Source organism: Emys orbicularis, chromosome 12, assembly GCF_028017835.1.
Source record: "Emys orbicularis isolate rEmyOrb1 chromosome 12, rEmyOrb1.hap1, whole genome shotgun sequence".
NCBI lineage: Eukaryota > Metazoa > Chordata > Testudines > Emydidae > Emys > Emys orbicularis.
Window position 1 is genome coordinate 42737865 of NC_088694.1, and position 27856 is coordinate 42765720.

The window sequence follows — 27856 nt, forward strand, 5'->3', positions numbered from 1 at the left end:
ACAGAAAGAATTCTCCACATCTAACACCAGCAGGTTTTGAACCCAGGACTGCCTAATCCACTTCAGAGCCCTCTACCACTTGAACTAGTAGAGGAAGTTAGCACTTTACTGGTAGCTGTTAAACTCTAGTACTTCACTTGCTACCTATAGTAGTAGCTTATTATACCCATTGGCCCAGCGCCTAGAGAGAAATGGGTTTGATATGCAGGAATTGCCTAATTTTACAGACAGCATATGCACGCACATAGATTTGGCAGGTTCCATCTGAGAGGCAGGACTGCTGAACCAAGCCTGGAGGCTCCCTTACTAAAGATCTGTTTTCTTTCCCAGCTCTGTCCAACGTGACTTTGTGAAACCTCTCAGCTGTGCAAGGTCTGTAAAAGGGCTAACTATTGACAGAAGTCAGCAGAGAGCTGGCTGCATGTGGAGTGCAACTGGGAATGTTGAGTGACAAGTTTTGGACATGTTCTTCTGGTGTGCAAATGGTGATGCTCTGTGGCTGATAACTCACCCAAACCTGGATGGATTTTGACTGGGACCATGGGCGGTGGGTATAAGAGGCCAGGGGAGGCTAAGCCTCCCCAAACAGCTGGCCCACCACCTTTGAATTGTCCCACTGCTGAAAGGGTGCCCTGGCTGTGGCCCCACCCACGCTCCGCCCCAAGGCCCTGCTCCTGTTCATTCTCCTCCCCCATGAGGTACCACCCTCCCTCTGCCTCTTCCCATCCCCGCTCCACCCACAGGGAGCCTCGGGGTGGGGGAGAAGAGGCACGCAGGAGCAGTGAGCAGCTGGCAGGTGGGCGGGCGGGTGTTGCCGGGGAGGGAGCAAAGAGGTGTGCATGCGGTAGGTGGGGGGGGGGCTTTGGGGGAATAGGTGGGTGGGGGACTGAGCGGGGCCGGGGGTGGAGCATGGGCGGGGCTTCAGGGGGAGGAGGCCGAGCAGAGTTGGGCATCAGGGTGGGCCACGTACCGTGTGTGCCCAGCCTCCCAAAATGGAGGAGTCATGCGCTGCCTATGACTGGGACCATTACAGACCTCACGCTGACCCCAAGACTGCCCATCTGCCAAGCTTCAACTTCCCAGATGTAAGCGGGGGAATGGTCCCGCTATTGTGGGGAACTTTAATGGCTTCTGCACTACCCTGGTGAAATGGGCTAGCGGAAGGATCTGAGTCCTCGCTCCCACTTCCTTTACCCAGAGGCCTCCTTGCCCTTGAGGACTCCCCTTCCACTCTCCTGTCTGGCAGAGTCCTCGTAACCCCGACAAGGCTGGGCCCAGGATTCCTGGGGGGCTCGACCCCCAATCCTGCTGTGGTCACCTAGGACAGGGGCTATGGTGTCCCCACTCCGGGGTACTCTCTCTGCACTGGACACTTCCCTGACCCACTGATCATTTCATACAATTTAAAGCAAATACAAGTTATTTAATCAACAATTAATTTAAAAAAGAATAAGGAAAAATGGGAAAGGTTAAAGGAAAACACATCACCCGCTCTGTGGCAGGGAACATTACAAATAGTGTCTCTGGAATGTCAGGGCAGTTCACAGTCTGTTTCTTGTAGGTCCCAGGCCTTCTTCTCAGGCCCTGGCTGTGCTGCAGGGATGCTGAAGGTTGGACACTTGCTCTGGTGGGGCCACACACCTCCAGACTTTGGGTGGTAGGACCCTTCTTCCCAGCATCAGCCCCCCATCGGGTTTAGATGCCCCTCCCAGTCTAGCCTGCAAGGACCCTTGGCTGGGGGTATCTTTCTGCGCTGGACCCTTTGCCCAGGGTCCCCCCTTGGCTGGCCCCAGTTGCTCACCGCACCCAGCTCCAGACTGCTCCAGCTCCAGCCCCAGCTCCACTGTTCTAGCTCCGGCTCCACTCTACCTCTGCACTGATGTTGCTGCTCTGCCTCCAGCCCCCTGGGCTGCTTCTGTGGCCCCTCTGGCTCTGTGGCTGCAGCCCTGCTCTCAGCACAGGACCTGCTCTCCCTGGGCTGTGTCTCTGGCTCTGTGGCTGCAGCCCTCCCCCCAGGACAGGTCTGCTCTTTGGGCTGCTTCTGTGACTCTGCTCCCAGCTCTGACCTGCTTCCTGGGCTGCTTTTCTGGCCCCTCTGGCTGGCACATCTCTGTTCCCCAGCTCAGCTTGGTCCCCTGCTCTCTCCTTAGCTCTGCCCCACTCTGTCTGACCCAGGCAATTCCAGCTCACACGGAGGATGGGACCCACCCTGGCCTCCTGACTCCCTGATTAGCCTGCCCGCCCTGTCAATCAGGCTCAGAGGCTGAGGCTGACCTGGAGCATTGGCCTCTCCCCATTCTTTGAGTGCTGGGAGCTAGCCAACCAAAAGACCTCCACTGAATGTTAGTAAGGGGACAATAGTCCCCTTACACAGAGCCAGAGCTGTTCAGAAAAGGGCTGAGGAAAGTGGCCCCATGCCCTGTTCTTGGGAAGGGCGGAATTGGTTTTGCTCAAACTTGGAAAAAACAAATTGAACTTGAGGCAGAGGGTGAACAGGGACAATTCCAACCCCAGCAGTTAACATTATACCACTACGACAATTGTAACGACAGGCATTGCTGTACTCCACGCATATGGCCTAGCTCTTCTCTGTGCGCACGCGAGCTACGCTCCCTGTGCCCCAACTTCACATAACTGCGGGAGAATCAGGGGTAGGAGGGCCTCTCTCCACCACACTCACTGCCATCCCTTTCCTGCCCTGATTCACCCGCTCCATGCCAGCCCCTTCCTGGTGGGCAGCACAGCACTGTTAGAGGAGGAAGCAGCAGATGCGGCATATCCACCTCCTTACCCATGGCAGAGATTCCCCTGCTTCAGAGGCAGTTCTCCAGTCAGCTCACACTCGCTTTGCGCTGTGTGAACTTTGCATATGGGAGGATCAAGCCCCGCAAGCAGGGGCCCCACTGCACTAGGTGCTGTACAAACACAGATGGTCCCAGCCCCAGAGAGCTGGCAGTCTGCATAGCCCAGACAGATGCGGGGTGGGGGAAGGGGGAGAACACACCAGCAGCGAACCATGCCACAGCAGCAAGCAGCAGGTCAGAGATTTGATGTGTTTTTTAAAGATGGAGGCGATCAGGTAATTGGAAAGAAAAGTGAAGGCAGAGGGGACATTCCAGGAAGAGGGGGACCATATGAGGAGAGATTAATAAGATTGGGACTTTTCAGCTTGGAAAAGAGACAAGTAAGAGTGATATGATAGAGGTCTATAAAATCATGTGTGGTGTGGAGAAAGTAAATAAGGAAGTGTTATTTACTCCTTCTCATAACACAAGAACTAGGCATTACCCAATGAAATTAATAGGCAGCAGGTTTAAAACGAACACACAACAAACAGTCAACATGTGGAACTCTTTGACAGAGGACGTTGTGAAGGCCAAGACTATAACAGGGTTAAAAAAAGAACTAGATAAGTTCATGGCCATTCTTACGTTCTTATATTGGAGCCAACAGGCCATCAGCACGGAGCGGGGAAAGTCCATTCAAAATTGTGGAAAGTTCTCTAAATGCCCAGAGGTTTTGAGGGCTTTGAGAACCCCACCTACTTGTCCCTGAAGATGACTGAGATGCCCTCACAACCTAACCCCAATTGGTTACGAATACATAGGTTCAAAGTCTCACCGCACTATACACTAGCAGAGAACCTGAGCAGTCAGCTATCGACACTTCTCTGCTTCTTTATTACACGTACAACATCATGGTGTTTGGGTTACCTGGGAGCCAGGTGGTTCTTTCCCCTCAGTAGTCTCCTCAGAGCTGCCTTCACCTCCTTGTTTTTCAGGCTGTAGATGAGGGGGTATAACATGGGGGTTAAGATACTGTAGTGGATGGATACCAGGCCATCCAGCACAACCGAGGAGGCCGAATTGGGTCTGAAATACCGTAGCATAAACCCACCACAATGAGTTGGGAGCTGCAGATAAAGAAGGCTATACGCCTGCCCTCCGCAGAGCGTATCCTCAGGATGGTGGTGAGGATATGAATGTAGGAGCCCAGGGTAAGAAAGAACGAGACCAGACCTATCGTCAGAGCAGAGGGTCTTAGAGCAGGACAGGGCCACCAGGGAGGGGAGCTCACAACTGAAATGGTTGATTGCATTAGGCCCACAGAAATGTAAGGCCGACAGATGGAGCATGTTGATGAGGGCATACAAAGATCCAATCATGCACCGGCCACCAGCTGACTGCAGACGTGTTTGCTCATTGTCCTGATATAATGCAACAGGTCGCAGATGGCAGCGTATCGGTCGTAAGCCATCGCTGAGAGAAAGAAAACCTCACTACACCCTGACAGGAGGAGGAAGAACATCTGGGCAAAGCAGCAGCTGACAGAAATGGTTTTCCGCTCTGATAAGAGGGTCTCCAGCATCTTAGGCACCATTACTGAGGAGAAGCAGATATCTGAGAAGGATAAATGGGAAAGGAAGAAATACATGGGGGTATCCAGGTGGGGATCAGCCCTTCTCACCAACATGATGGCCACATTGCCCCCTAGGGTGGTCAGGTAAATAACTAGGAACACCAGGAAGAGGAAAGTCTGGAGCTGCGGGTCACTGAAAAGTCCCAGGAGAATAAACTCGGTCACCGTTGTCTGGTTTGCCATGGACATTTATTCAGCCAAAACTGTGACCTGTAAGAACAGAAAGAAATCATAGAATCATAGGACTGGAAGGGACCTCGAGAGGTCGTCTAGTCCATTCCCCTGCACTCATGACTGGACAAAGTATTGTCTAGACCAGTGTTTCCCAAACTTGGGACGCCGCTTGTTTAGGGAAAGCCCCTGGCGGGCCAGGCCGGTTTGTTTACCTGCTGCATCCACAGGTTCAGCCGAGCGCGGCTCCCACTGGCCGTGGTTCGCCGCTCCAAGCAGCCCCCATTCTAACTCTTTAGCTCTAGAAGCAGGTGTATGGGACATAGGCTATAGTGGACAACCTCTGTCTAGTCATAGAATCATAGAAGATTAGGGTTGGAAGAGACCTCAGGAAGTCATCTAGTCCAACCCCCTACTCAAAGCAGGACCAACACCAACTAAATCATCCCAGCCAGGGCTTTGGAAAGCCGAGCCTTAAAAACCTCTAAGGATGGAGATTCCACCACCTTCCTAGATTACCCATTCCAGTGCTTCACCACCCTCCTAGTGAAATAGTGTTTCCTAATATCCAATCTAGACCTCCCCCACTTCAACTTGAGACCATTGCTTCTTGTTGTGTCATTTTCCACTACTGAGAACAGTCGAGCTCCATCCTCTTTGGAACCCCCCTTCAGGTAGTTGCAGGCTGCTATCAAATCCTCCCCCTTCACTCTTCTCTTCTGCAGACTAAATAATCCCAGTTCCCTCAGCCTCTTCTCATCAGTCATGTGCCCCAGCCCCCTAATCATTTCCGTTGCCCTCCACTGGACTCTCTCCAATTTGTCCACATCCCTTCTGTAGCAGGGGGCCCAAAACTGGATGCAATACTCCAGATGTGGCCTCACCAATGCCAAATAGAGGGGAATAATCACTTCCCTCGATCTGCTGGCAATGCCCCTACTTATACAGCCCAAAATGCCGTTAGCCTTCTTGGCAACAAGGGCACACTGTTGACTCATATCCAGCTTCTCGCCCACTGTAATCCCCAGGTCCTTTTCTGCAGAACTGCTGCCTAGCCAGTCGGTCCCCAGTCTGTAGCAGTGCATGGGATTCTTCCATCCTAAGTGCAGGACTCTGCACTTGTCCTTGTTGAACCTCATCAGATTTCTTTTATCCCAATCCTCCAATTTGTCTAGGTCACTCTAGACCCTATCCCTATCCTCCAGTGTATCTACCTCTCCGCACAGCTTAGTGTCATCCGTGAACTTGCTAAGGATGCAATCCATCCCATCATCCAGATAATTAATGAAGATGTTGAACAAAACCGGCCACTAGAAAGTGACAGTCACCTTATCATACTGTGCCTTATGCCAAGACGGAGATATGCTATTATGAAAGAGTCAAGGCAACAAGAAGATACTGTCATGGGAAGGGTGTTTCAGCTCTGAGAAATGACTGAAAAATTCCATCATGGGCTATGAAAGCCAAGTTAGGTTCCTTCCGGCTCATACATCATCACCCGTGATACTATTTCTGTGTTTGGAAATTGCATAGCCACTCTGCTGCTGATGCGATCCCCCTCCAAGTCTGGCCTGCAAGGCTTCTCCGCTGGGGGTGTCTTTCTGTGCTGGGCCTGCTGCCCAGGGTCCCCCTCACTCTCCCCAGCTGCTCACTGCACCCGGCTCTGGACGGCTCCAGCCCCAGCCCCAGCCCCAGCCTCAGCCCCAGCTCCACTCTGTCTCAGCTCCAGCTCCACTCTGCCTCAGTATGGCTGCTGTTGCTGCTCTGCCTCCAGCTCCCTGGGCTCCTTCTCTGGCCCCTCTGGCTCTGGTTGCTACAGCTCTGCTCCCAGCACAGGGTCTGCTCTGTGGGCTCCTTCTGTAACTCTGCTCCCAGCTCTGACCTACTCCCTGGGCTGCTTTTCTGGCCCCTCTGGCTGGCACAGCTCTGCTCCCCAGCTCAGCTTTGGCCCCTGCTCTCTACTTAGCTTGACCCCACTCTGTCTGACCCAAGCAATTCCAGCTCACACAGAGGACAGGACCCCCTGGCCTCCTGACTCCCTGATTAGCCTGCCCACCCTGTCAATCAGGCTGACCTGGAGCTTTGGCCTCTCCCCATTGCCCCTGGGGACTGTCAGTCTCAGGGTCCTGATTTCTCATCGACCCTTCCCCTTTCCTTTAGTACTGGGAGCTTGCCAACCAAAACACCCCACTGAGTTTTAGTAAGGGGGCAACAGTCCTCTTACACATACACACCCATCTCTCTGTCTAACTAGCTATCCACAACACTGGTCCAGTGGTACTGGAACAGTTTTTGTACTGGGGGTGCTGAGCTGCACCCCTCTTACCCCGTCCATGCCCCTCACCGGCCCCTAGAGCTGGGGCCGGGAGCAGGGTAAGGCAGAGGAGGCTGGGGCCACAGCTAGGGGCGGGTGCGGAGCCCCAAGCATGGGGTTGGCAGCCAGGCGGGACCCCTGGGGCTGGTAGCGGATCCTCCAGGGCCCCAGCTGGGCGGGACCCCAAGCCAGGGGTGGCCAGGACCCCGCATGAGGGCCAGCAGCCTGGACCTTTGGGTCAGCTGCTGGGTGGGACCCTGCATGTGGGCCAGCGTCCAGGACCCTGGGGCCAGCAGTGGAGCCCCCAAGCGTGGGGCCAGTGGTTGGGACTCCACATGTGGGCCAGTGGCCAGGACCCTGGGGCCGGCAGCCGAGCCTCCGGGGCTGACAGTGGAGCCCCCGGGGCCGGCGGCTGAGCTGTATCACGGGCCGCAGCGGAGCCCCCGGGCAGCAGCGAGGCCGGTGGCTGGGATCCCGTGCAGCAGGGGCCAGTGGCCAGGACCCAGGGCACAGGGGCCGGGACGCCGGGCACAAAACCTGAGGGTGCTGTAGCACCCCCCGGACCCTTACTTCCCACACCTATGCACTGGTCTGCGGAATGGAAGCTCAAGGCATCCCAGTGTTAATTTGCCAAGTTGAACATTGTCCACTTAATCCCATTCTTTGTTTCTTGCCTCTTAAGGTACTTTTGATCCATGACAGAATTTTACCCTTCACACCATGATGACTTAGTCTCCTTCAAATTAAATATAATGTGCATTAGTCGCCATCTTCATAAAGAAAAAATCCACAAAACAAAATTAATATGTCCCCTAAAAGTGACATCAGTATATAATCCAAATTTTCTTTTTATTTCTTACTTTGTAAAGTACCAATATTCACATAATGTAGGATTCCCTCTCTACTTCTTCCCTTTTGTAAGATTGCAATTTATTTTAAATGTTACAACAATAGAAAGAACATAAGAATGGCCATACTGAGTCAGACCAAAGGTCCATCTAGGCCAATATCCTGTCTTATGTCAGTGGCCAATGCCAGGTGCCCCAGAGGGAATGAACAGAACAGGTAATCACCAAGTGATCCATTCCCTGTCACCCCTTCCCAGCTTCTGGCAAACAGAGGCTAGGGACACCATTTATAAGACATTTTCCGTGCTAATAAGATCTGCATACATATTACAGCGTGTGTGTGTATTGATCATCTAGTCCAACCCCCTACTCAGAGCAGGACCAACCCCAACTAAATCATACTAGCCAGGGCTTTGTCAAGCTGGGCCTTAAAAACCTCTATGGATAGAAATTCCACCACCTCCCTAGGTAACCCATTCCAGTGCTTCACCATCCTCCTACTGAAACAGTTTTTCCTAACATCCAACCTGGACCTCCAACCTGCTAGTCTGCTGGTTCAGAATGTAATGACCAATACTTATTTATTCATTTATAAATTAATTTAGTAGTAGTGGTCATAAATTTGAGTTTAACTTCATGTACCAAAAGATGGCTATCCAAAGTTTGTAAACCTTTGAAAAACCTTAAAACACACACAAAAAAATAATTCACATAAAAATGCCAATCCTCTACAGTTTGTTTTTAATACGTATTTTTCTGTATTTCGTAACAATTTGAAAAAATCATAAAACAGAGATTTTTATTTTAGTTTGGCATACTCCTGTTTTGAAATTCAGTGCTATGGATGGGGAATTGTGAGTCAGTTATCCTGCATTTTTTTAATTAATTATAATTTTTTAGGTGCACCCCTAAAAATCAACACTTCAAACTAAATCTAAAAATTTTTACACTCCACTAAATATGTAAGCTGTAAATTTCTGCAATAGTGATAGGGCCAGATTTTCAAAAATGCTCAGGGCCAGATTTTTAAAGGTATTTAGTCAGCTAAAGATGTAGATAAATGTCTAACTCCTATTGATTTCAATGGGTGTTAGGTGCTTTATTGCTCTTTGAAAATCCCTCTATGTGTCTAAATAACTTTTAAAGTATGGCCATTGGCCCTTAGCTCCCACTTAGGCATCGACACGAAGTGATCAAATTTTCAAAAGTGTTTAACCTCCAGCAGGTCCCCTCTCCTGCCCCTTCTTAGCAACAGGAGATGCTGGAATCTGTTTCTCGGCCTTGGAGAATCTAGACAAATCATTTAGATAGCTACATGGGATCTGGGCTCATTTGAGCACCTGACCAGCAGTGATCTTCAGATTGGAACCGGCCAGAAATGTTTTCATGAAAGATTTTTTCATTAGAAAATAGCAATGCATCAAAACCAGAATGTTTTGCTGGAAATAGTTGGTTTCAATGAATTGCCCAACTAAAATAATTCTGGAGGAAAATGAAAAACAAATAAAGATTTTTTTTGTTTAGAAATTTAAGCAAATTATACTAAAATATAAAATTAAAACAGTCAAAAACTGAAATGACACGTATTGAAATTATCGATGTAAAACAGGTGTAAAACAGAATGAAACTCATCTGCAATCCATGTGCCCATTGCGCATAAAGTGCAGCATATCCCTCCCTCGTGTGTGAGTCACAGATGCAAGAATATATATATGAAATCTTCCATCTCCTAATTAATCCACAAAAAAGGTAACTGGCAGAAGGCAGGACGAAGTGTGTCTCTGATTCCTTTGGGAGCCAATCCGTGATGTTACCCCAGCTTAACAACCCAATACTCATTATAAGTCAGAAATTTATTAACATTTTACTTTCCACACAGCTGACACATCTACATAAAGTTCAACGAGTCATCTGAGTTTACATGATTTTATTTATTGATGTATGTTTAAATGATGTGACTTTAGCTGCATTATAGGTCTGGCAATAGCAACACTGGTAGTAGGCTGTTTAACACTTCCCACTCCAACTCCCATTTGCAATTGCTTAGAAATGTGCCAAAATTCTCCTACTTGGCCTCTGCCTTGGCTCCATTTTTCAGCTGTTTCCAAGAAGCAGGGTGGTGACAAATGGGTGGAAATTTGCCGCCTTTGACAATGACCAGGGACCGACATTTGAACAGCTCTGATACTTCAAAGGATTCAAATAGGAAATTGAAATGTGAGGTGGTCTAGAACTCAGCGGTGGCCATAAAAGTGTGTCTTGATTTGGCTGAGTTCTAAGCAATGGAAAATCACCGTTTATACTAGCTCAACCGATTTCATTCAACATTTGTCACTTACTGTCCTTAACATTCCAGCTGGGGTTTGTCAGAGGAAGCTAGGAGAGTAAAATACGCTCGACCCTTTGAAAATATCAACTCCCAACCATGCTCCTAGGCCAGTGATACCCAAACTGTGGGGCATATGTGGAGGAATGTTTGGGGGTTGTGGTGGGGCCCAGGCCAGCCCCCATGGGGGGCGGGGAGGGAGCAGCCCCCAACTCTGCTCCGGCCCCACCTCCAGCCGTGGCCCTGGCTCCTGGCCCTGTGCCCGGCCCCATCCCCTACCTTGGACCCCAACCGCAGCCCCACCCCTGACCATGGCCCCAGTTGCCAGCCCTTACCACGACCCAGCCACGGCTCCACTTCCAGCCCCATCCAAATCCCCATCCCTGGCCCCAGACCTGCCCCCAGCTGCAGCCCCAGCCTCAGCCCTATCACCCCTATCCGCGCTCCACCCCCCCAGGAGTCACAGGCCTTGCTCCTGGGGGGGGGGGTTCTGGACAGGGGTCAGGGGAAAAGTCCCCTGAAAAGTTTGGGGACCACTGACCTTCCTGCATTGTTCTGAGGTAGACACATGGTAATCTGTTTTGTCTTCTGGGTACAGTTCTATCCTTTCCCTCACCAGATTACTCTCTGGCCCAGGGGAAGATGCACTGGATTGGGAGCCAGGAGACTATTCTCACTCCTCTGAATGACTACTATTAGGAAACCTGTGCACTCCAAACCCCTTATTAGTGAGCAAGACCTCAGACCTCTGTCCCAGAAGACCGACAAGTATCAGCCACTCCATTTCACAGGTGACATTTTATGGAAGTGAATGGAATCACACTGATTTACAGCATGTGGCGATCTGGTCCAGAGGACCCCAGAATGGACAATGATTGGAATGGAGATCTGTAGTGGATGGAGATGAGGAGACCTTGCTAGAGCTGGCTGAAAATTTCCCGACAGACCCGTGTTGCTCATTCAACAGATCTGACGTGCTCCCTGGGAACAGGTGAATTCTGTCACAGCTTTTGATGTAACCAGGCTGGGAAGCAGACCGGCTAACCTGCCCACCATTCAGCCAGCCTAGCAATTGGAAGGCCAGTTGCCAGGTGACCAGGACTGCACAGGTCCCAGGCAGCCTGCTGGTCGCTCAGCATTACTGGCTCTGCTGTAGCCCACTTGCTGGGCAGACATTCCCCAACTCCCTGGGCAGCCATCACCTCGACTCCTTGAACAACCAATGCCTCAGCAGCTAGCTCACTGGACAGGCAGCTTCCCATCTCCCTGGGCAGCCCAGAAAGTCAAGCGGCCCCATGAGCCTGTGAACAATTTTCAAGGTTTCACTTTTTGTCCCCGGGCTGTCGACTTGGTATGAAAATTTGTTCCAACACCCACAGGAAGGAAATTCTGTTTTCTAGGCAGCTCTACGCCCCGCCCTAGTTCAGAAGCTGGAAAGTGTGTAGCTAATGGTGCACAGGCCTAACGGAAGAGAAGGGATGATCTAGTGGCCTCAGGCCAAGAAAAATTGGCTTCTAGTCCTGGTTCTGCTACAGATTTCTGAAGCAATGTTTTGAGAGTCACTTCCGTCAGGAATTTTTGTGGTCAGCCACCAACTTGATAGGTCTGCAGCATGATTTTCAGAAGTGTTGAGTGCTCACAACAGCAGCAGAGGTCACTGGGAGATCCCAGTCCACCTCAGAAATCATGCCCAAGTAGTCTCAATTCAGCCACTAAGGCGACCAAAAACAATAAGCACTTCGGCCAATTGTGCCCCCAGCAGTGTGCTTATTAGACAAGTCACATTCTCTGAGGACTAGAGGTCACTGGGAATTTTTCAATTAAAGTTTTTTTTTTCCAGTGGAAAATTTCAATTTGTTGAAATGGAAATTCTGGAGGGAAAGTTTTGGTTTTGATGAATGTTTCATTGGTCTACAATGGGATCTGAACGAAAAAAGAGAGCCCACTCCAAGAGCAGACTGGGGATAGGACACTAACCTGGGGAGTATGGGGTCACTCTACCAATCATGCTGGTGGGAGTTGTTCCACTTTGTATAAATAATTCCATATTTAAAGCTCTACAGCTTGGTGCTTCAGGGGATGTGGGTGAGCTGAATTTGAATCCCTGCTCTCCCTGTTTTGAAGCAGGAAACCTAGAGCTGAGCCCCCGCTGGCTTTGGGGGAGAGGGCGGCCTTGGGGCAAAGCGTGCTTGGGGCCACAGCCTGGGTTAGGGGAGGATTAGCCTCCCCTGGCCTATTATACCCGCCGACTATGGCCCTAATGACCAGGCTATTCTGGGGTGGGTGGGTATTGCTCTTGTTCTTTGTGAAAAATTTTAGTAGACTTTAGATTCATCCTGAGGCAGAACAGGCTGGGAAATCTGTTTCCCACTCAGCGCTAGCAAGGAACAATTTTGTGCCACATATTTCTCTTCAGGGCGGTTTGGATATCCCTGTTCCTCAGGCTGTAGATAAAAGGGTTCAACATGGCAGGCAAGATAGTGTAAAACAGGGAGAGAAGTTTACCGCCATCTGGAAATCCACTGGACCTGGGTCGTAAATAAAGGAGGATGCCAGAACCATAGAATAAAGCCACAACAATGAGGTGGGAGGAGCAGGTGGAGAAGGTTTTCCTCTTGCCCTCAGCTGATGGCATCATAAGGATGGTGGCGATAATCCGGATATAGGACAACAGGATCAGGGCAAAAGGCACCATTCCAAAGAAAGTGACCATGATGTAAGTCAATGTTTCATTCATGGAGGTGTCAGCACAGGCCAGCAACAGCAGAGGGGCCGGGTCACAGAAGAAATGGTTGATCTCTTTGGAGCTACAGAAGGGTAAGGTGAACACCAAACCGGTCTGCACTACCTGGGCTGGGATGCCGATTGTCCAGGAAGTGGCTGCCAGCAGAACACACACCTTCTTGTTCATAATCATGGGATAACACAGGGGGTTGCATATTGCCACGTAGCGATCATACGCCATCGTGGCCAGAAAGGAAGACTCTGTGCTCCCAAAGCAAAGGAAGAAGCACATTTGCATGGCACAGCCAGCAAAGGAGATGCGTTTGTCCCCTGAGATGAGGCTCACCAGCATTTTGGGGACAGTGACCGAGGTGTAACCAACCTCTAAGGCAGACAAATTAGAGAGGAAAAAGTACATGGAGGTGTGAAGGGTGGGATCCACCAAAGTTACAAGGATAATGAGGAGGTTTCCCACCACAGTGACCAGATAAATGGCTAACAGTGCCACAAAGAGTAAAACCTGCCTCTCTGGAGAGGTAGAAAATCCCAGGAGAAGAAACTCAGTCACCACCGTTCGATTCAAGTTCATCATTACTTCATAAGTGTTCAACTGGAATACAAACAGAAACAGGTATTACATGGTGTATCCACCATCTCCAGGTCTTCTATCAACCAAGATTGGATGCCTTTCTTCAAAGGTCTGTGGCTCTAGGGAAGCCCAGCAGCCACACAGCCCTGAAAACGAGGTTCCATTCCCTTCTGCAGAAAATATCAAAAATGGTTTTAATTTGGAATGAAACCCAATTTCAAAATATTGAAATATTTCATGAAACAGAATCACTTTTCTCTCTCAACTCGACTCATAACTAGAGCTGGCCAAAGTATTTATTCTGAATTGCAGTCATTATGAGTGGGCTTGAATGAAGAGGAAATAAAGGACTATGCATCAGATTCTACCCCTCTGGTCAATAATACCTTAGTCACCAATGACTGCCACTGATTTCAAAAGAGAGATTCTGTTACCCTTTCTCTCAGGCTGGGATTTTCAAAGGAACCTAAGAGATTTATGCTTCTTAATTTCAATGAGATTTGGGCACCTCATTCCTTTATGCACTTGAAAATTCCAGACTCACTGCTGATTTCAATATGACCATTCAAGCAGTGAGGTACTAACTCAATATGTATAAGAATGTTGACCTGTGCGATCAAGATTACTTGAGACAAAAATCCAATCCACTTGGATCATGATTTTCTTGAGTCTAATGCTGGAATATCATAAATATTTCACACAGAATGTATTCACACTCCATTCCTCAGGCCCTGATTTTATAATCAGATTCATGTGAATTAACCTGTAGCCCATGTGTAGAGAACTGAAATCAGTGTTTTCTCCCTTTCCCCTATGTTTTAGCTGACTTCTCTATTTAGATTAAAAGTTCTTTGGAACAGAGACTTCCTTTTATTCTATGTTTATCCAGTACCTAGCCCTATAGGGCCCGTTCGTGGTTGGCCCCTAGGGAGTAGCATAATAAACATGGTAACTACTACTAACAAGAATGTTACTCTGCATGGGCATAAGGGAACATCTGCATGAATCTTGTTTCAGAAGCAGGATTATAGCTTCAGCTAGATGCTTTGATTGATGGAAATCATCATGAAACAAATGACCAGTTAATAATAATTGTCACAGTTCAGGGCTAGCAGCACCTCTGATCTTTTTCAGCGTCTCCCTGAGTGCACCCTGTTATAGGGTACATCTACACTACCCGCCAGATCGGCAGGTAGTGATCTATCTATCAGGGATCGATTTATCGCATGTAGTGTATATGCGATAAATGGATCCCCGATCGCTCTCCCGTCGACTGCTGAACTCCAGCTCGGCAAGAGGCAGAAGCAAAGTCGATGGGGGAGCGGCGGCCGTCGATCCCGCGCTGCAAGGACGCGAAGGAAGTGATTCTAAGTTGATCTAAGATATGTCGACTTCAGCTACACTATTCTCGTAGCTGAAGTTGCGTATCTTAGATCGATCCCCCTCCCCCCCCCCCAGTGTAGACCAGGCCCTAGTGACAGGCCTCTTGCCTTCACCTCTCTGGAGTGGAATCCTACAGTTCTCCCACTCTCAGACAAGGCTACAGCCCGTTGGGTACCAACTGTGTTTGCTCCACAGGCCCAGCCAGATTTGGCTGCCCTGCAAGGCTTCCCTTTGGGATCCGGGACTAGTGGTGTATCCAGTGACCACAAAACAGTCTTTTCAAAACAAAGTATTGTTTAATCTCAGCAGCAGGAATCAAAGCATAATGATTAAACAACAGAAGGTCTACATGCACCTGTCTCACTTAAAGCTTATCCAAATACCCATGCTTCTAGGACTGGGGTTCAGACTGCTTTCCCCTTCTCCCTGTGTCTGTCTCTGCCAAGCTCCGAGGCTCTGGTTTTCATCAACTGCAAAGTTGTTTGATTGAGTTTTCCACTTGAATCTGTCCCTCCACCCCCATATCAAGCTGGAGGTTCAGACTCAGTCACAGGTAAACGTCAAAGGAATTGACACCTAAATTGTCCTGATAAGTATTGGTGAATGGTGCAATCTGAAAATTATACTTTTCTTCCTGCCTACCTGCTGTCCACTTGTGTGAGAGTTAACCTCTTTGTAACAATATAACAACCAACACCAATACAAGCAAATAAATAGATGAACGAAGAATATTCATAAAATAATATAGACATCTTCCATGTCCCTCACAATGATAATAACTTTATTTACCACTAAAAACTTTGGCAAATATCAATAATGGAAAATCTTACCTTTATATATAAAAGAAATGAAAAAAAACACCAAGCTTTTATTGAATTGATAGCAATAGATTAACAATTACAGCAATCAAACACATAGAGTTTGCCCATTTGTTTAATTTAATGATTAACTAGACAGCTAGTCATTATGTCTTAGGGAATTTTCTTTTTCATGCTTTTTCGCCTCATTTTTTGTATTGATAATAAAAAATAAACAAATATTATAATTTTCATCCTTTTAAATAATTTTACAGTAATTATCCAAAACACGGCAGCTTATAATAGGGATTCATAGATTCTAGGACTGGAAGGGACCTCGAGAGGTCATCGAGTCCAGTCCCCTGCCCTCATGGTAGGACCAAATACTGTCTAGACCATCCCTGAAAGACATTTATCTAACCTACTCTTAAATATCTCCAGAGATGGAGATTCCACAACCTCCCTAGGCAATTTATTCCAGTGTTTAACCACCCTGACAGGAACTTTTTCCTAATGTCCAACCTAGACCTCCCTTGCTGCAGTTTAAGCCCATTGCTTCTTGTTCTATCCTTAGAGGCTAAGATGAACAAGTTTTCTCCCTCCTCCTTATGACACCCTTTTAGATACCTGAAAACTGCTATCATGTCCCCTCTCAGTCTTCTCTTTTCCAAACTAAACAAACCCAATTCTTTCAGCCTTCCTTCATAGGTCATGTTCTCTAGACCAGTGTTTCCCAAACTTGGGACGCCGCTTGTTCAGGGAAAGCCCCTGGCGGGCCGGGCTGGTTTGTTTACCTGCCGCATCTGCAGGTTCGGCCGATCACGGCTCCCACTGGCCGTGGTTTGCCGCTCCAGGCAGCCGTGAACCATGGCCAGTGGGAGCCACGATCAGCTGAACCTGCGGACGCGGTAAACAAAACGGCCCGGCCCGCCAGGGGATTTCCCTGAACAAGCGGTGTCCCAAGTTTGGGAAACACTGCTCTAGACCTTTAATCATTCTTGTTGCTCTTCTCTGGACCCTCTCCAATTTCTCCACATCTTTCTTGAAATGCGGTGCCCAGAACTGGACACAATACTCCAGTTGAGGCCTAACCAGCGCAGAGTAGAGCGGAAGAATGACTTCTCATGTCTTGCTCACAACACACCTGTTAATACATCCCAGAATCATGTTTGCTTTTTTTGCAACAGCATCACACTGTTGACTCATATTTAGCTTGTGGTCCACTATAACCCCTAGATCCCTTTCTGCCATACTCCTTCCTAGACAGTCTCTTCCCATTCCATATGTGTGGAACTGATTGTTCCTTCCTAAGTGGAGCACTTTGCATTTGTCTTTATTAAACTTCATCCTGTTTACCTCAGACCATTTCTCCAATTTGTCCAGATCATTTTGAATTATAACCCTTGTGTCGTTGCAGTCTATATGGTTTTATAAAAATACGCTAATGAGTGAATATAATGTAACTGGAATATGCTTCATGCAAAAGGTCTCTTGTAAGGTATCTTTACAAAGTTTATAATCTACTGAGTGTGATCATCCTATTTATATAAAGGTAACACTCTTGTATCTGAAACTAGAAATATAAAATATAAGTCTGAGGGCCTATTGTAATTATGCAAAGTGTGGGCCATTAATGGTGGTTTGGAATCTTGATGACTCCCATTAGCCAGGACAATTGACTGAATGGCTCTGTTTGCAGGCAGGCCCTCCTGTGAGTCAGACTGGGAGGAATGAAGGCTTGGGGTCTTACAGTGACATGTGATCATGTCACCTGAACTGGAATCCATCTTTAACCTGGTGCTTTTCCAGTAAGGAGGGGTAGGAACCCAAAAAAAACAAAAAATTCCCACCTTATGCAAAAAATATATAAGGGGTGAAACAAAAAAAATGGAAGGGAACCATCATGAAGAATCCCCTAGCTACCACCTGAGCTGGAACAAGAGCTGTACCAGAGGAAAGAATTGTGCCCAGGCCTGGAAGGTGTCCAGTCTGAGGAAAAAACTTACTAAATCATTTCTAAGGGTGAGATTATCTGTATTTAGTTTGATTAGACATAGATTTGCGCATTTTATTTTATTTTGCTTGGTAACTTACTTTGTTCTATCTGTTACTACTTGAAACCACTTAAATACTACTTTGTGTATTTAATAAAATCGCGTTTTACTTATTATTTAACCCAGAGTATGTATTAATACCTGGGGGAGCAAACAGCCATGCATATCTCTCTATCAGTGTTATAGAGGGCGAACAATTTATGAGTTTACCCTGCATAAGTTTTATACAGGGTAAAACAAATTTAGTTGGGTTTACACCCCATTGAAAGTTGGGCATCTATGATATAGAGACAAGCACACTTCTGTTAGCTGATTTCAGGTAAACCTGCAGCTTTGGGGCAAGTAAGTCAGACCCTGGGTCTTTGTTGGAGCAGACAAAAGTGTCTGGCTCAGCAAGACAGGGTGCTAAAGTCCTAAGCTGGCAGGAAAAGCAGGGGTAAAAGTAGTCTGGGCACATCAGGTGGCAGCTCCCAGGGGGTTTCTGTAATCTAACCCATCACAACCCTATCCTCCAAAGCAGTTGCAATCTCTCCCAGTTTGGTATCATCTGCAAACTTAATAAGCATACTTTCTATGCCAATATCTAAGTCGTTGATGAAGATATTGAACAGAGCCAGTCCCAAAACAGACCCCTGCAGAACCCCACTTGTTATACCTTTCCAGCAGGATTGGGAACCATTTATAACTACTCCCTGAGTATGGTTATCCAGCCAGTTATGCACCCATCTTATAGTAGCCCCATCTAAGGCCTGGTCTACACTACCCCCCCACTTCGGACTAAGGTACGCAAATTCAGCTACGTTAATAACGTAGCTGAATTCGAAGTACCTTAGTCCAAACTTACCGCGGGTCCAGACGCAGCAGGATGGCTCCCCCGTCGATGCCGCGTACTCCTCTCGCCGAGCTGGAGTACCGGCGTCGACGGCGAGCACTTCCGGGATCGATCCAGGATCGATTTATCGCGTCTAAACCAGACGCGATAAATCGATCCCAGAACATCGATTGCCTGCCGCCGGACCCTCCGGTAAGTGTAGACGTACCCTAAGTTATTTTTGCCTAGTTTATTGATAAGAAACCGTATCAAATGCCTTACTAAAGTCTAGGTATATCACATCCACCGCTTCTCCCTTAGCCACAAGACTCATTATCCTATCAAAGAAAGCTATTAGATTGGTCTGACATGATTTGTTCTTTACAAATCTATGCTGGCTATTCCCTATCACCTTACCACCTTCCAAGTGTTTGCAGATGATTTCCTTAATTACTTGCTCCATTATCTTCCCTGGCACAGAAGTTAAACTAACTGGTCTGTAGTTTCCTGGGTTGTTTTTATTTCCCTTTTTATAGATGGGCACTATATTTGCCCTTTTCCAGTCTTCTGGAATCTCTCCTGTCTCCAATGATTTTCCAAAGATAATAGCTAGAGGCTCAGATACCTCCTCTATTAGCTCCTTGAGTGTTCTAGGATGCATTTCATCAGGCCCTGGTGACTTGCAGGTATCTAACTTTTCTAAGTGATTTTTAACTTGTTCTTTTTTTATTTTATCTTCTAAACCTACCCCCTTCCCATTAGCATTCACTATGTTAGGCATTCTTTCAGACTTCTTGGTGAAGACCGAAACAAAGAAGTCATTAAGCATCGCTGCCATTTCCAAGTTTCCTATTACTGTTTCTCCCTCCTCACTGAGCAGTGGGCCTACCCTGTCCTTGGTCTTGCTCTTGCTTCTAATGTATTGATAAAAAGTCTTCATGTTTCCCTTTATTCCTGTAGCTAGTTTGAGCTCATTTGATGATACTGAAATACTTTTGGCTACTGCTATTAACAAAGTATTTAACCCTAATTCCTAATACTGTATCTTTAGCTTTCCATGCCTCCTTTTCACCTTTCCCATGTTATTGATGTTTATATATATATCATGACCACAACAGTCTCTGGAATCTCTGCTGGGGAGGAGACCTCTGTTGACTAGAGCTGGGGGAAGGTTTTCCATAAAAAAAGGATGATTCAATTAAATAAAAAAGAGACTGTACCAATGTTGTTGTATTTTGACTGAAAATTATCAAAATGTTTATTATAATATAATATAATATAATATAATATAATATAATATAATATAATATAATATAATATAATATAATATAATATAATATAATAATTGTTGAAATGATAAAGTCAGAATAAAGGGCTTCATACTTTAAAAAATGAAACATATTGACCTGATTGAAATAAAATGTTTTGGTAAGGTTGTTTCAATATTTCCAAACCAAGGGGATTTTTGGCATGTTAGTTTCATGGGAAATTTCAGAAATATGAGATTTTCTTCCAGATCTGGATGAATGAAAGTTTCAAAATGTAGAATTTCCTGTGGAATGGAAATTCCAAGATTTGACCTGCTCTGCTATCAATTTTATAACAGTCTGCACACACAGCCATCCTCCATTTCAAATTAAACAAGCCATGTCAACAATAGGTAGCATTTTCTGAAAGTTTATCTGGAGCCAGATCAAAAACATTCCCAAGGAAGAGTGGGTTACAATACATATGTTTACCCAAAGGTCCTGGTCCCCTTCTTGGTTATTCACAGCACAAGAAGTAATAGCACTAGCACTGTAGCATATAGACACCTCAATCACCAACCAGTTTCCTGTTGTGCTGGTTGTTTCACACACATGTAGTAAAGAGACAACACCTGCCCCAGAGAACTTACGAGCAGGATGCAACAGGTGGAAAAGAAAAGAAAAGAAAAGAAAAGTTCAGTATCAGTGGGTAAAGATAGGAAGAGGTCTGCATCTCCCTCACCCTTTTCCTTTGCAACCCCTCCCAGATACATCAGTCTTTCACCATCTAACACACACTAGTTTTATGGGGAACACATAAAATATTCCCAGCCTGTCAATCTCTCCTATTCCTTTCTTCCAACTCCTGGATGGACCCAGGTCTACATGGCCACACCACACACCCCTCGTCAGATCCCTCTCCATTAATTACACTTCTTTCCAGACCCCCTTTATTCCCTTCTCTCACTAGCACCTTTGCACCTTCTCCCAGGCTGCCAGGCTGAGATTTTCAAAGCTGCCTGACAGTTTGGGCACCCCATTCCCATTACACTTCACTGGAAATGGTACCCAAATCCATGAGCTGCTTTCCCTGAACCAGATCTGCAGTAACATCTCTCTCCTCCTTCATTTCAGTCTTCGGAACAACGCCTTATTCAAGAATCCCTCCAATAATACTTCCAGTCCCAAAGAAAGAAAGAAAGAAAGAAAGAAAGAAAGAAAGAAAGAAAGAAAGAAAGAAAGAAAGAAAGAAAGAAAGAAACTAGGATGCCTGTGCTACTATCCAAGCAACGCTCATTGCCCAGATGTGTGCGTTCTGTCACACTCCATCCATCCATTGCCTGTTGTTATCTGTCCTAGCATGTTCACTTGCCATAATCAGCTGAGTCAATGCTCTTAGGAGCAAAGACCATGTCTTTACTTCCATTGTAAATCACCATGAACCCCACCTAGCTCTCAATACATGGCTTAAAAAACAACGTGAGACAATATCATTATTAGTTCTCTAATAAAATCAAGAAAGTCTCTCACCTGCCTTGAGAACAAAGGGCCATTTCTTCAGTGGCTCATCAGGCAGCTATAAGTATGAGCCAAAGTACATGTCTAGGGATACGAGCCCCTGTGGGTGATCTCATTGATCTCCGCAAACAACTGCAGCCGCCCCAGGGCATTGTCCACCTTGAACACCAGTGTGAATAGTGAGGATTCATGAAGCTTAACATAACCAGCTAATATTTCAGCACTCAAGTGAGTAACTCTTCCTCTAGCAGTTAGTCCCAGAGTTCTCCTGCCCACTTCAGCATGGATCACACATTGCCCAAAAGAATAAGGGTTCCAGGATTGGGTCCTTAAGGGTGTGACAGGTTGGATCACAGAAACCCCCTTGGGGCTGCCACCTGATGTGCTGAGACTACCCATGAGCCTGTTTCCCCTGGCAGCTTAGGACTTCAGTGCCCTGCCTGGTTTGAGCCAGACACGCTTGTCTGCTGCAAACCCAGACCCAGGTCTGAACCACATCCCCCAACAGCTGCAGGCTTAACTGAAAACAGCTTAAGAAGTGTTCCTGTCTTTAACACTCAGATGCCCAGCACAAAGTGGGGTCCAAACCCCAAATAAATCAGTTTTACCCAAATAAATCTTATAGAGGGTAAACTCATAAATAGTTTGCCCTCTATAATACTGATAGAGAGATATGCACAGCTGTCTCCTCTCCCCCCCCCCCCCCCCGGAATTAATACATACTCTGTGTTAATTAATAAGTAAAAAGTGCTTTTATTAAATACAAAAAGTAGGATTTAAGTGGTTCCAAGTAATAACAAACAGAACAAAGTGAATTACCAAGCAAAATAAAATAAAACACACAAGTCTAAACCTAATACAGTAAGAAGCTGAATACAGATAAAATCTCACCCTCAGAGATGTTCCAATAAACCTCTTTTACAGATTAGCCTCCTTCTAGTCTGGGTCCAGCAATCACTCACACCCCCATGATTACTGTCCTTTGTTCCAGTTTTTTTCAGGTATCATTTGGGGGTGGAGAGGCTATCTCTTGAGCCAGCTGAAGCCAAAATTGAGGGGTCTCCCAGGGGTTTAAATAGCCTTTATCTTGTGGGTGGACACCCCTCCCTCCCCCTGTGTAGAATCCAGCTACAAAATGGAGTTTTGGAGTCACGGGGGCAAGTCACATGTCCATACGTGACTGAGTTCCTTACCAGCCAAACCACATTCCTGGGAAAGCTCAGATGTGGATTGGCGTCTCCAAGTTCATTGTTGGCTTAAGTGTTTCTTGACTGGGCACTTACTTTGTACATTCCTTTCTCAAGAAGCTGACCAAATGCTTTTCTAAGGCTACTTAAAATCAAGCAAGTACACAGCCAATATTCATAACTTTGAGTACAAAAATGACACATGCATACAAATAGGATGAATATATTCAGTAGATCATAACCTTTACAGAGATATGTTACATGGCATATGTAGCATAAAACATATTCCAGTCATGTCATATTTACATTCATAAGCATATTTCCATAAAGCATTATGGGGTGCAATGTCACAAAGGGAATGTCTATATCATAGATGGGAGCTAGCTTGGTTCCAGCTAGGGCACTAAAACTAGCAGTGTGGACATTGCAGAGACGCAGGGGGTTAGCTGTGTTTGAGAGCCAGATCTGCTGCCTGAGACACAATGTCTACATTGCTAGTTTTAGCTCACCTGTGGCTAGTGCAAGTCTGTCTGCTCAGGCTGGGAGGCTCACAGCCACCTGCAGTGTAAACCTAGCCCTAAGGGTCTTCTTCAATCCACCGGGTCGTCCATTGAGTTTTGCTTGCAAAAGTGGCATCCTCCTGAAGCCCTTACTCACACAGCTAGTAGTTACTCATGCAAGTGCTCATAGCAAAGCCAGCATGGTCACTAGAGTGAGTCATGGTTACTTATGTAAGGGTGGCAGGATCAGGCCCACAGAGTGCAGAATTGGGCCCAGGTCAATTACACAGAATGAATTTGGAGCCGAACCCTGGTTACGAAGCCAGCAGGAGCTGTGTGTGCTCAGCACCTCTCAGGAATGCGCAAACAATGCATGTGTTGAGTCTATGCATAAACTACCCCCTGGATTAATGTAATCTGGAGCTCTGCACTGGGCCAATTTGTCACCCACAAAGGGCCACATTAAATAGTTTGAAAACTGTGTGATTCATGCAAGACTTTTCTATCCAAGTGGTCAAGTTCCCATGGGCTGTGAGTGCCAGCACTTAGGAAACAGTGCGTTCTCAGACTGGCTGCCTTTCTGGAAGATGCTTTAGTCAAATGCAAGTTATTGGGATCAGTACAGGGGTAACCGGGTGAAAATATCCATCCTTTGCTATTCAAGAGGTCAGGCTAACTGATCTAATGGGTCTTTCCGACCATCAAATCTATTAATCTATGAAAAAGCAGGAACAACTAAAATCTTAGGCGATTATTTCCAAAAGTGGTTTTCGGCTTTGGGCCTAAATTCCAGCATGGCTGAGCATTCCCAGATCATACTAAAGCCAATGGGTAGCTGCAGGTTCTCAGAAGTTCCAAAAATAATTCAAGCCTGATGGCCAAAACTGTGCAGCCTGTTCACTAATTTGGGGTGCCTCCATTTTTTGGTGCCCAATTTGTGAGAACGGAGGCCATGGGCGGTGGGTATAATAGGCATGGGGAGGTTCTGCCACCCCCGGCGCTGCTGCAGCCACGTCCGCCGGACCCCAGTTCCTGGGTTTGGTGGTAAAGCTTTTGTTTTATTATGCCCCATGCAGGTTCCGGAGTGGTTGAGGAGGCACATACCACCTCCTCAGCCGCCCCGGAACCTGCATGGGGCATATCAAAAGCATCTTCTAACAGACGCTTTGGCTTTTCCCCTGGGAGGGTTGGGTCCCGGGAGGGAAGGCACGGCACGGCTTCCACCAGCCTGGGGCTCCTGGTGGGAGGGGGGTGCTCAGGGCTTTGGCCAGCCCAGGGCTCCTCCAGAATACGGACCCTGGACTTCAGAAAAGCAGACTTTGACTCCCTTAGGGAACTGATGGGCAGGATCCCCTGGGAGAATAACATGAGGGGGAAAGGAGTCCAGGAGAGCTGGCTGTATTTTAAAGAATCCTTATTGAGGTTGCAGGAACTAACCATCCCGATGTGTAGAAAGAATAGTAAATATGGCAGGCGACCAGCTTGGCTTAGCAGTGAAATCCTTGCTGATCTTAAACACAAAAAAGAAGCTTACAAGAAGTGGAAGCTTGGACAAATGACCAGAGAGAAGTATAAAAATATTGCTCAGGCATGCAGGAGTGAAATCAGGAAGGCCAAATCACACTTGGAGTTGCAGCTAGCAAGGGATGTTAAGAGTAACAAGTAGGGTTTCTACAGGTATGTTAGCAACAAGAAGGTCAGGGAAAGTGTAGGCCCCTTACTGAATAGGGGAGGCAACCTAGTGACAGAGGATGTGGAAAAAGCTAATGTACTCAATGCTTTTTTTGCCTCTGTCTTCACAAACAAGGTCAGTTCCCAGACTGCTGCACTGGGCAGCACAGCATGGGGAGGAGGTGACCAGCCCTCTGTGGAGAAAGAAGTGGTTCGGGACTATTTAGAAAAGCTGGATGAGCACAAGTGCATGGGGCCAGATGTGCTGCATCCGAGGGTGCTAAAAGAGTTGGTGGATGTGACTGCAGAGCCATTGGCCATTATCTTTGAAAACTCATGGAAATCGGGGGAGGTCCCAGATGACTGGAAAAAGGCTAATGTAGTGCCCATCTTTAAAAAAGAGAAGAAGGAGGATCCGGAGAACTACAGGCCAATCAGCCTCACCTCAGTCCCTGGAAAAATCATGAAGCAGGTCCTCAAGGAATCAATTCTGAAGCACTTAGAGGAGAGGAAAGTGATCAGGAACAGTCAGCATGGATTCACCAAGGGCAAGTCATGCCTGGCTCACCTAATTTCCTTCTATGACGAGATAACTGGTTCTGTGGATGAGGGGTAAGCAGTGGACTTTAGCAAATCTGTTGATACGGTGTCCCACAGTATTCTTTCCAGCAAGCTAAAGAAGTATGGGCTGGATGAATGGACTATAAGGTGGATAGAAATCTGGCTAGATCATTAGGCTTAACGGGTAGTGATCAATGGCTCCATGTCTAGTTGGCAGCCGGTATCAAGCGGAGTGCCCCAAGGGTCGGTCCTGGGGCCGGTTTTGTTCAATATCTTCATTAATGATCTGGAGGATGGCATGGACTGCACTCTCAGCAAGTTTGCAGATGACACTAAACTGGGAGGAGTGGTAGATACGCTGGAGGGTAGGGATAGGATACAGAGGGACCTAGACAAATTAGAGGATTGGGCCAAAAGAAATCTGATGAGGTTCAATAAGGACAAGTGCAGAGTCCTGCACTTAGGACGGAAGAATCCCATGCACTGCTACAGACTAGGGACCGACTGGCTAGGCAGCAGTTCTGCAGAAAAGGACCTAGGGGTTACAGTGGACAAGAAGCTGGATATGAGTCGACAGTGTGCCCTTGTTGCCAAGAAAGCTATTGGCATTTGGGGCTGTATAAGTAGGGGCATTGCCAGCAGATCGAGGGATGTGATCATTCCCCTCTATTCGACATTGGTGAGGCCTCATCTGGAGTACTGTGTCTAGTTTTGGGCCCCACACTACAAGAAGGATGTGGAAAAATTGGAAAGAGTCCAGCGGAGGGAACAAAAATGATTAGGAGGCTGGAGCACATGAATTATGAGGAGAGGCTGAGGGAACTGGGGTTGTTTAGTCTGTGGAAGAGAAGAATGAGGGGGGATCTGATAGAAGCTTTCAACTAGGAGGGTGGTGAAGCACTGGAATAGGTTACCTAGGGAGGTGGTGGAATCTCCTTCCTTAGAGGTTTTTAAGGTCAGGCTTGACAAAGCCCTGGCTGGGATGATTTAGTTGGGGATTGGTCCTGCTTTGAGCAGGGGGTTGGACTAGATGACCACCTGAGGTCCCTTCCAACCCTGATATTCTATGATTTTATGATTCTATGAGGCTGGGAGCGCTCAGGACTTCGGCCAGCACGGGGATCCTCAGCCGAGGCCGGGAGCGCTCAGGAATTCAGCCAGCTCGGGGCTCCTCCAGCCAAGGCGGGGGGTACTCAGGGCTTCGGCCAGCCTGGGGGCCATGCGGCTGGGGAAGGGGAGGTGCTTGGGGCTCCGGCCGTGGGGGGGCAGGTGGTTTCGGTGCTCTGGCCATGGGCAAAAGGGGAGGAGTTGGGGTCTAGCATCCCCAAAGGGGGGCTCCACCCGCTGCCCATGTTGTCAGAATTTGGTGCGTGACTCTCCTTTTGTTCTGCCTTTTGCAGTGCCCTGGTCCATGACAGGGCATCTGTGCACTATGGCAACAATACTGACCCAAGCAGCTAGTCATAGTTTGGGACCCTGGAGAAGTTCCCAGCTGGAAGCAGAAGCCAATGGAGGATGGTGTTCGCTCAGATGCAGTCTTGTTTATTTACAAGGGATGTACCAAGTCCTCCTTCTCCAAACAGTGGAGGAGCTAGGAACAAAAGGAGCAGTTCCTCAGCTCATGGCCCCAAGCCTCTCTATCCAACGGATCCACAAGCTCTCTTCAGATTTTGCTGAGGTTCTTGTCTGGTCTCATTTTTTGTGTGTTCTCTCACAGACCCGGTCACAATACCCAGTAGAATCCTGAATGTCCACATGGTGCTACTTTCTGGGCACAGCTTGTTGGCCTCTTGTCTCTTACAACTATCTTAAACGAAGGGCCCATTGACACATCAGTTTGAATGAGGTTTCACTCAACCTGTAACAAGTTTTCACCCAGCTCATAGCAATATAGTAAGAGTAACTGTACTTAGCAGGGGTGCTGTACTGCTGGATGTATCTTTTTGATGGATGTAAAATGAAGTCCTGGCCACTTGCTCTCATTAATAAGCTCAGTAATGGACTAAATACAAGCATATAAAGGATTATTTTTTAATGCTGTTCCCCCAAGGCATGTACTTAAGTTAAGAAAAATGATTATAATGAACAACATTGTAATGATTCCCCTTGGAAGAGATTTTCACAAGATCACTCAGGGGAGGTTCCTGTCTCCTATAAAAAGAATAGGAAAAGGGTAACATCATTTCTGGTGCTGCTTTTCCAGAATGACACAGGTTCTGGCCAGTGGCTGGTCTCCTTCCAACCAAACTCTGGACCAGTTGAAAAAAGACTTGATGAACTAAAGACAGAGATGAATTGACACAATACCATCGGCTGCTATCTGCTTCATGACCCAAACAAGGGTGATGATCCTACATTCCTGGTGCAGGAGAAAGGTAACATTTATTGTATATGAAACTACAATAATTTCCTTCGCCCTTCAGGCTTCCATGGTGCACTGCAAACACATAGTGAGACAGAGGGTAAAATATTCAAAAGTACCTAAGTCCCTTCATCAGGGGGTTCCTAAGTGAATAAGGTGTTTTTGAAAATGGGACTTAGGAGCTTTAAAACATTTTAACCAGTACCCCTTACCACTCTATAGGTGATGGGATGGATCACTTGATGATTGTCTTTCTGTTCATTCCCTCTGAAGCACCTGGCATTGACCAGTGTCAGAAGACAGGATACTGGGCTAGATGGACCTTTGGTCTGACCCAGTATGGCCTTTCTTATGTTCTTATGTTCTTATCTGTA

The 27856-nt window shown here is 47.1% G+C and overlaps 1 protein-coding gene across 1 annotated transcript; it reads right to left on the minus strand.

The window, feature by feature from the left end:
• Positions 1 to 4161: 4161 nt before the first annotated feature.
• On the minus strand, positions 4162 to 13394 carry LOC135886231 (olfactory receptor 10A2-like). The gene is made up of 2 exons (XM_065414066.1): positions 12805 to 13394; positions 4162 to 4609 (listed from the first exon to the last, which is right to left on the minus strand). The coding sequence occupies exons 1-2, from the start codon at positions 13392 to 13394 to the stop codon at positions 4162 to 4164; spliced, it is 1038 nt and encodes a 345-aa protein (XP_065270138.1).
• Between the last annotated feature and the right edge of the window lie 14462 nt (positions 13395 to 27856).